Genomic DNA, 10,100 nt, shown 5'->3' with positions numbered 1-10,100 from the left:
TTTATTCATTTTTGTACTCAGAAGATAGAAAAGAACGTGAAACTACCAGTGAAGGTGAAGGGAATGGAAAACAAGTTCTAGCAGTGTGCACTGAAGAAGATATGGAATCTGGGAACTATAAAGAAGTTGCAATGATGACAAAGATGTACAAAACTGAGGTATAACAGACTACGAAAGACCAGTTTATGTAATCATGTGTAGTAACTTGCACCTCATTTTGTTATATGTAATTATTCATTCTGACGTGTTCATCTAAACCTCTATTTCTTATACAGGTCCTTGAGATACTGCAGACAGATGAGGGACGAGCAAACATTGGAAAACAAACCAAAGAGGAAGATGGTAAAGCAGCAGACAACTTTACACAATCTGGTAGAGAAGAAACTGAAGATAAATGCTTGAATGACACGGAAAAGGAGGGACAAGAGCCTCATACAGTGGTTAGTTTGCCAAATTTGAAGCAATTATGCTATAACATATTTCTCTAAAAACTTTTCTTAGAATTTTGGGCTTAATATAAATAATCTTTTTGCCCTTCCTTTTCTGTTGGGACCCACATTTCCTTTGGTACTAAATTATAACACGTTACACATATATATGTTCCTGCAAATATAACATAGAGCATCAAAACTCCACTTTTTCAAGAACAAGAAATCTAGAGATCTTGTAAATTAAATTTGATTTTCAAGAAAATAAAATCACCTCATACTTTTAACTCATCTCAACCTCATTCCTGAATCAACACAACAATTATCTGAAAACCTACAACAGCTTGGAAACAAAGGATAACAGAAAGGAATAGTAGGTGCAATTAAAACTTAATATTACAAGGTATAAAAATTCCATTAAATGCCACATCAATGCTACTCAGTAATGAATCTGTGTTTTGTACGTGTAGAGAGGGCAGGGGGGTGTTGGTGGTGAATATTGACCAGCTTAAAGACATATTCAACTCCTCTACATGTAGAAAGCATAAAAGCAGGAAAAAAGAAATGTGGTTGACATTCTGTATTGGGATCACATATAAAGTTCCATAAAATTGTCTTAAAATAACATGGTTGGATGAAAAGACAAAAAAAGAAGAAGAAGAAGATGGTTGACAAGATCATTAGACATGAGGAACATGCAACAGGGACTGCATAATCCTCAAAATGGCAAATATTTATACGAGGCATTATTAGCCTCATGGACCTTGGAGTGAAAAGGCACATCTTTAAACAAAGCGTTTACCTGTTAGATGTTAGGTGTATACAAATGAGAAAATCTTCTTGACACTAAAGAAGAAAATTATTCATAGTTACCTTTCCTTGCGGCAAGCCTTCCAAGGATGCCACTATAGAGCCCCAGATACAGATCTTGAGACCCAGCTTTCATCAGATACATGCCTAACCCCATATCATCAATTAATTTACTTTCCCGCTATTAATTGTAACCTGAAAATGGAGCATAAGTTGATGTCAATATGAATTGGAGATAGACCCTGAATGCCAGGAAACTGCAGAGGAAAACCGGAAGAAAAGTGTCAGAAACCAGTCTGTTGAATCCTTTTAAGGAACAAATTTATTTGAGAGAGATCCGGTGGACATAATGCAATATTAAATTTCGAAAACTAAAACAATTTCCTCTTTTATTCCTTTATCCTCATTCAAATTTCCAGACTCATAGTTACATTCAATATAGGACAAGGAGGGAAACCAAACTAGTGAAGTAAGTACAGCCATGGAGGGAAGTGCCGCAGCAGACCTTCCTTCCACCTCTATTGCAGAGGAAAGTTTGAATGAAGACAAAAGAAGTGCCATAAAATTAGAGAAAGAGGTATGCTTAGACTTTGATTGAACCATCCAAACAAATATAAATGCAGGAAGAAACTTTCCCTAACAAGAACTAATGTATAATAGGTCTGGAACTCAAACATAAAGTGCATAGAGCAGGATTTTGTCACATGTTCTACAGAGGAAAAAGGAGACAAAGCCCCAGAGGAGAAGGCAGAGCTAAATGAAGAAGAAGAAACAGCTGATACAGAAATCAATTTACATGTTGAAAACTTCCCCTCAGCGCCTGAGATATCTGATAAAGAGATTGAAGATAAAATTTTACAGAAAGCAGGCTCAGAGGTTCCGGTGACAGCAAAGAAGATAAGCTTAACTGAAGCTGATGCAGAATATATAATACAGATAGACAGTTCTAAATTGTTTTCTGAAGAGCTATCAACAACTGAACCAAGTGAGTTGAAGGCAAATGAAATAGATCTCACAGCTAAACCAGCTGAAAGCTCCGCCTACGGTAAGAATAAGGATCTGGATATCCCTGAAGCAAGAGAGCATGGCACAGAAGGTTGCAATACAGTACCAAAATCTGAAGATCAAATAGAAACCATCATTGTTAATTTGGGTGACATATCAAAACAAAATGTTCAGGGATCTTCCACACTGTCACTGGAAGAAAAAAACTTTGTGACACCTGTAGCAATTGAGGCTCCAGATAAAGAAAAAACCTTGTATGTCAAAGCAGAAAATCCCTTGGCTGCAAAGACAACAGAAGAGGATCAGTCAACAAATCCAGAAAATGACACCATAGTTGAGTCTATAAATATTGAAAAAGAGAATGCAGATTTCCAGGATGAGGATCAAGAGTTGAATTCATCTCTTGAACTGAGCAGTGAAGAAAGCAAACCTGGATCAGATGTGGAGCTTTTGATGGGGATGAACACTTGTGAAGTAGGCAGTAACAGTGAAGTTGGGAAGTTGGAGTGTTCGGAGGATGAAAAATCACTAGATACAGGATTTACAAAGAACAAATCTAAATTTGAAATGGCAGTCAATGAATGCTACAAGGATGTTGAAGCATCTGGTGAATGTATAGATATCAAAAAGGATATCCTGGAACAGGAGGATTCTGCTAAAAGTTCTGAAGGCAGCTCAAAGGAGAGGGTTGAAATAGAGAAAGTAGATGTCAAATTTGACATAGAAGGTCATAGTCATGGAATTGAATCATCTGAAACACAAAGTAGCAGCTCTGGAAAAGAACAGGTAAAACAACATTACTCCCTCTTTCCCTTGAATTTTCCCCAAGCAATTAAGTCAGATGGTTTACTTTTTTGTTTTTTCTTTTATCCAACCTTCATGTCATTTGGAGAAGAAACATATTAATCCATTGATGATGGGCCATGAAATTTCCATCATACAACCTGTTGAGAGTAAAATAATAGCATAAAAGATAAAATTAACCCTCCATCTAATAGCTTAAGCTTTTAGATCAGAGGGTCAACACAACCATACATAGCATTTGAACAAGATTCCTTAGATAGGATATAAATTTTTATCAATATAGGCAGATTGAGTGCTACGGTTTGAAGGTAAAATAGTTGATATGTTAATTACAATAGACATTAATCATACACCACGCTTGTGCCAATGACTCTGGTCCAGAACTTCTGTCTCTATATTCATGAAGATCTAAACTCCCACCTTAATGCTTTGTCTTTTTTTAAAAACATTAGACCATATTATGCTTCCATTAAAGAATATCTATACTGTGGAGCAGAATATTGAAAAAGTTGATGGTGAAAACTTTAAACAGATGACCAGAGACAATGAAAGAGCTGCTGAAGGTGAAATCATCAAAGAAGTGATAATTAAAGACAACAGTTGCACCAAGGAACTCCATATGATACCTATAACAGAAGAAGCAGTTAATGAGGTCAGCTCAACATTTATAGGAAGCAAATTATTTCATACATCTCCAACTAGTTCCTTATTCTCTACTTTTTGTGATAATTAATTCGGAATGATACCTGTAAAATAGGTGACAGGCCAGGATTTAGCACCCATTCAGAGTATTGGAGTAACAGCTTCAAATCACATAGAAATGGTGGAATCAAAGTTTCCAGAAGATCTCCAACAGGAATCAGAAGAATCTGCTATTTCAAAAACACAGGACAAAGAAATTAAGGAAGTAATCAAGAAGCCTGCAGATATGTCAAGCTTAGCATCTGAAGTGTCAGAAGAAAAGATTAAGGAAGAGAGCATAGAAGAAGCAGATAATGGTGATAATGAGATTGCTATTGCACCAGGAATGATAACAGAGGCAACAGGCTTAGCTGAAGTTCAGCTAAATGATATGCTTGCAAAGGTCCTTGATAGTATTTCAGAAAGTAAGAGTCTACAGACATCCAAAACAGCTGATACGAGCCAACAAGATGCAGAAGTTGATAGTATGAAGGTTGAAGAAGCCTCTAACATGGTCTCCCAACTTCCCAGTCACGAATATGAGAGAATAGATCATGAAAGTATGAATTTAGAGAAGTCAGATACAAGTAACATTGAAGTCAAAGAAACCAAACTTCCTGAGACAGTATCAATGTCTAGAGATCACAGTGTCAACGAGATTCATGGAAGAGATATGAGCCTGACTGTGGGAGAGAGAGATACTAATCAAACTGAAAAACAAATCACAGAAATTCCTGAAGCATCATCATCTGAACCCATAAATCAAGGTGTTGAAGGAGATAGCAGTCACGAGATTATTGCACCAATAGTGGCAACAGAAGTAACGAGCTTCGAGGAAGTTCGGATAAATCAGGAGTCCATAAAGGCCCTTGATATTAGCCCAGATGCTAAGCATGGAGAGACAATTAAAACAGCCAATGCTGTAGAGCAGGATGCAGAAGTTAACAGGATGAAGCTTGAAGAAACCTCTAAGATGGCGTGTCAGCTTCCAACATATGAACATGAGAAAGCAGAAAATGAAAACATAACTGCAGAGAATTTGGAAGCAAATGAGGTTGAAGTTGAAGAAACCAAGACTCCTGATGCAGTATCTGAGTCTAATGATCAGGGTGTCAAAGAGATTCCCGAGACAGGTACAAGCCTGGATATGGAAGAGACTAACATAAATGCAATTGAAAAGCAAATTGGAGAAATTCGAAAACCATTAGCCGAACTCATAAACCAAGATGAAGAGGAATCTAGGGATGACGAGACTTCCCTTGTTCCAGTTCCCCAAGCAGAGAAGAACGAAGAGCAACATCAGGTTCCATCCTCTGCATTGCTTTCTATAAATCAGGGCATTGAGACTACAACTACAATTGAGAGGATGCCCAATGTGAGCCCAGAGTATGATGATACAGAAGTTGATAACTTGAGGCTTGTAGCAGTCTCCAGTGTGGTCTCTCAACTTCCTGTAACTGAATGTAAGCCGGCAACCAATGAGAATATAGAAAAATCAGATGCAGATGACGCTGATATCATTGAAACCAAACTTTTGGATGTGGCACCTGGGTCCAAAGATCAGATTATTGAAGAGATTCATGAAACTAAGACAAGCCGAAGTACAGAAATTATTGATACAGACAAAAGAGAAGCAGAAATCAAAGTTGTTACAGAAGAAGTATCTGATCTCAGGAATCTAGGTGCTGACATAGTTGCTGAAAGTGAGATTCTTGATCATCCTGCCCCACCTGGTACATTGGGAGAGCAACTTCAGGTGTCGACCTATGCCTTGTCTTTCAACAGACAGGATTGTGAAGCCAGTACCACAATCAAGAAGATAGAAGATAAGAGCACAGAGGAAGATGAAACACAAGTTGAGAAGACCAAGCTTGAAGATGCAGAAGGCATGTTGTATACATTTTCAACAATTGAACAGAAGAATAAAGAAAACAGGAGTGCAATTATAGCAAAATCTGATGCTGCTCAAGTCAAAGTTGAAGAAGCCAAAATTTCTGAACTAATTTCTGATTCTGAAATTCGTGGTGTTCAAGAAAGCCCAAGCATGGGAAGGACTCATTCAGACAAAGTGGAAGTACACATCAAAGCAGTTCCTGAAACAATATATGACCTGAATTATCAAGGAGATGAAGCAGAAAGTTTTAGGGATGATACCGTTAATCAGATTGCAATTCAGAGAAAAGAGCAATCTCTGATATCATTGTCTCCCTCATTCAAGGAACTAAACTGTGAGACAACTCAATCTCAGGTTATAAGTGATGAGGCCACAAAAATAGATAAAACTCAGTTGGTTCAGAACATACCTGGTTCACCAACAGGTACAACAGAAAAACCACATTTGCAGGATGAAGGGCCAAGGGAGCTTGAAGTTTCAAGTTTGCAAGTTAAACTGCATGACAGCCAAAACAATGTATCAGAGGAAGATAGCATGGTTCTAGAAGAAGCTTCAAAACTAGAGACTCGAGAATACATCCCTGGAATTAATTATGCTGACTCTCCAAGAGAATATGAGAAAACAGCTGTTGACTTGAGTTCACCAAATACTTCAACATATGAGGGCATCACAGATTCAGGGAATTCAAATGAGGACACCAACAATTTAACTCCTTGTTCAACACTCAGAGATCTTTTAAAAGGAGAGCTGGATGCAAAATGCGAGGATCTCAAGTTTGACAAATTCAGAGAGGTTCTTGAAACAATGTCTGAGAGTCACAGTCCAGAAGTATTCCCCATATCAATAGGGACAGATAGCGTAACAGGGAAAAGCACGAGGGATGGAAAAAATCATAGTGACAGAACAACCAAAGCAGAAGAAGCCATAAAGAAAGATATTTTGAAGGAAAAGGTGATAGGAAAATGAGAGTGAAATCTTGAATTTTCAGCAATTTCTTATTGAGTTTCACCCTCTCATACTCTCTCTCTCTCTCTCTTTTTTTTTTTTTTCTCTATTTGAATACAAGTAACCAAAAACTTTACAAAACAGATCTTCCAGGAAAAGCAAGTTACTGTAAACTCTTATTTGGTGTCTCCTCATGAAGAAAGGGTCACAGAGAGCACACAAGAAGTTGAACAAAGGGCAGAAGATTATCGAGGAGATAAAGCTAATACAACACTTGAGGCCTCAAGGAATGAGGTTCAACATGATCTGGTTAGGAAATAATAATTCACTTAAACTAAGTCATCCTTTCCACATCCTGTCTCTTTATAAATGAAGCCTTACTTGTTATACAGGTGTATGAGGAATTTGTAGAAGCTGGCGCAGACAAAAAGTTGAAAGAAATCATCACAGCTCAAGATAGAACTTTGGACCCATATCCTCTGCATGTTGGGGAAGGGACAGCTATAGTCAGCCATCAGGAAGAAGCAAAGGATGGAAAAGTTGCCCAGAAAGTATGTATCATATTAGACCTTGAAGATCAAGGTGATGAAACAAACTTTAAGGACACAGAAAAAGAGACAACAGCTCCTATTGAAGAGGTCAGATAATATTGCCTGCCTTCCCTTCCCTAGTGAAATTTTCCACAGAAGAAAAAGTTTCAGTTACTAGAGAAATAGAACACCCCTATAAAAATGAGAAAGAAAAAACACTTCTACTCTTAACATTGGTTCAAAAACTGGACATGCTACAGAAAACTTTATAGCAGGTCCCCCCCGGGGGGCTCTTCTAATCAGGGTAGGGTATGTAGGACTTAAAACATAGTGAAGTATTTAACAGAAATAGCAATAGATATAATACTTCCATAACTGATAGCTGAGGGAACAATTAAGTTCTATAACCTGCCAAAGATTAATAACCTTATATATCAAAGTGACAAAATTAATAGGAAGCTTCATAAGAGATTGAAATTCAAAATAGATATAAGGCCTCTCTTCTCATAGTCTGTAAAATTAGCACATGATAAGAGCATAAAGGGGTTATCCATGTCCGTGAATGGTTAAAAGCAAAACAGAACCACAGTTGCCAGCCAAATACATAGAAACAGAAGATAATATATTTTAAGCGAACATGCCTAAGTTTCTAAGAACTTATTTTCAAGATATCTTTAGCACCACAACATTTATAAGTGGACATAAAACACCCAGGACATAGAAGCTTGCAGTTCAGAACCACCAAATTTCTATTTTTCCCAGTGGATATTCAGGCGTAAGACATCAGGATAGGGCAGCCAAAATACCCAGGACATAAAATTTTACAGTTCAGCAGCACCTCATTTCTACTTTTCCCAATGGGTTTTCATGAATAAGACATCAATGTTAGGGCAGCCAAAATACCCTGGAAATAGAAGCTTACAGTTAAGCACCCCATTTCATGATTGTCTCATCAAGAATAGAATTCCCATCTCATCACCTCCCCATTCTCGCCCCCATCCCCATCCCGGAAAAGAGATGGACATCGGAGAGAAGGAGATTTGGTATTATCAATAACTCTGATTGTTGAATACAGATATTGGTGGATTATACCAATTTCCTTCCTTTTATTCTTTGACTAATTTAATCGGCATGTAAAATTCTGCTTCTATGTTACAGGTTATATTCTTCAATGTCCATATTAAGTTTTCTTATAATAAATCATATATATTTTTTTGTATAGTTTAATAGATCCAAGGAAATGTTGATCAGCTTTGAGGAAAATAGAGCAGCTGACAGTGTCAAGACAATGGCGAGCAGCAAGAATGAACAACAACAAAGTGCAGAGCTAGCTGTTCCACCAGTTAGAGATGAAGTAACTGAAGAAGCACCAGAGCAAAATACAGGCAAAAATTTTGAGGAAGTCTCTGAACCTTCTGGAAAAGGCAACAAAGATACTTCTAATGCCCATGCCATAAATGTAACGGTTGCAGATACAGCAACTAAAGAAGCACCCCATGAAAAAGTAGGAAAAAATTTTGAGGAAGTTTCTAGACCTTCTGTTAAAAGGCCATCTCATGGAATCATTGCAAGAGATGAAGAGGACAAAGAAATGTCTAGTGATTACACCATTAATGTAGTGAGCCATACAGACAATGAGAAGATAAATCTTACATCTCTGGAACCAGCACCTGAAGGATGTGTTGTTGCAGAAGTCTTGAATTTGGAAGAACAAGAGGTTTGGACAAACATACCAAGCATTTCATCTTGCCCAGTAACTTTAGAGGAAATATTGGCAGAAAAAGAGAGTAAGAAACCTTTAGATGAAAAAGAACACAATGTTCTCTACGGTAGGAGAGCAGAAGCTGGAAGCATACTTAAAGGAATGAGCAGCATTCAATTTGAGGGCCACAGAAATGATGAGGTAAGCATTGCTAGACGCTAAGAAATAAATTTGATACATGGGTTTGCAAAGAGAGAATTTACTAATTCATTTTTCTGCAGGATCCAGTAGAGCTCTCAATGAAGGGAAACAAGAGGACATTAGATGAAACCAAGACTCATAGTGTAACAACTGCAACTGGAGATGAAGAAACACAGCGTCAAGATGGGCGGCCAAATGTGTTGTCTCATATGAAGGACTCAGACATGGAAGCAGATGAAAGAGAATTGATTGGTAACAAGGAAGAACTGCAAACTGAGAAATCAGAGATGGTTAGAGTTGAACAAGCAAAAACAGATGAAGAGAAGGACGAAGAAGAGGAAGGAGGTGAATGCAAAAGATCAGGCTTGGATTCTGATGCCCCAGTCATGGTAGAAGCCACAAGAGATACAGATGTCAAGATTGCACACAAGAAATCTCACAATATACTTTCAGGTGTTGGTTCTAAGGTCAAGCATTCACTTGCAAAGGTGAAGAAAGCCATAACTGGCAAGCCTTCTCACCAGAAGCCACCATCACAAAAGTAGGATTCCCTCAAAAAAGGTTGGTTCCCATTGGTTAAAGCTGCATGAAAGTTTGTTTTAGTTAGAATAGTTAATGTACAAAGGGACTGTTCTCTGATTTCTCTTTTTGTGCATAGGCTACTAGTACTTGGGTTTTGTCAGATGCTGTGTATTTATCCAACTTTAATAAATCAATAATGCAAAGTTAGTTACTCAGTTTTCTGCTTGCAATAAATTTTTTTTTTTCTGCAGCAGATTGCAATTGGATTATGGCAAGAATTGTATCTTGTATATGTTTAGCTTTATAGTGTTATACATGCTTAGCCTTGTACATAGTTACTAGCTTTCCTAAGTTTTACATTGTAGAGTTGTATATGTACCTAACACATGGATCAAATATAAGATTTTTTGTCTCTTCTTCAAAACATGGTATCAGAGCCACAAAAACCCTAACCCTAATTCTTAATCTGTTGCCGCCTCCACTGGTCCTCCATCTCTCTCCAACCGGTTGTGTCTCTGTTACATCTTGCAATGGTGACGTTGCCATCCACCGTTAGTAGCCCATCTCCCTTCAACCCC

At 37.7% G+C, this 10,100-nt stretch overlaps 1 protein-coding gene across 1 annotated transcript; it reads left to right on the top strand.

Moving 5' to 3' along the window:
• The first annotated feature begins 1 nt into the window (after position 1).
• LOC127799274 (uncharacterized) lies at positions 2–9,737 on the top strand. The gene is made up of 10 exons (XM_052333177.1): positions 2–158; positions 276–440; positions 1,681–1,815; positions 1,899–3,029; positions 3,544–3,699; positions 3,805–6,573; positions 6,712–6,876; positions 6,960–7,205; positions 8,320–9,000; positions 9,081–9,737. Exons 1-10 carry the CDS (start codon positions 102–104, stop codon positions 9,543–9,545), a joined length of 5,970 nt encoding a protein of 1,989 aa, XP_052189137.1. The 5' UTR covers positions 2–101; the 3' UTR covers positions 9,546–9,737.
• The last annotated feature ends 363 nt before the right edge of the window (positions 9,738–10,100 follow it).

Source organism: Diospyros lotus, chromosome 4 (genome assembly GCF_014633365.1).
Source record: "Diospyros lotus cultivar Yz01 chromosome 4, ASM1463336v1, whole genome shotgun sequence".
Classification (NCBI taxonomy): domain Eukaryota; kingdom Viridiplantae; phylum Streptophyta; class Magnoliopsida; order Ericales; family Ebenaceae; genus Diospyros; species Diospyros lotus.
The sequence above is the reverse complement of the archived record's forward strand: the minus strand, read 5'-3'. Positions and strand labels throughout refer to the sequence as shown.

Bases quoted from the DNA above. Each gene is read 5' to 3' on its own strand.
- LOC127799274 (XM_052333177.1), top strand. From the start codon at position 102: ATGGAATCTGGGAACTATAAAGAAGTTGCAATGATGACAAAGATGTAC. The intron at 6,574-6,711 runs GTGATAGGAAAA...TTTACAAAACAG, and splicing joins AAGATATTTTGAAGGAAAAG to ATCTTCCAGGAAAAGCAAGT. The intron at 9,001-9,080 runs GTAAGCATTGCT...ATTTTTCTGCAG, and splicing joins AGGGCCACAGAAATGATGAG to GATCCAGTAGAGCTCTCAAT.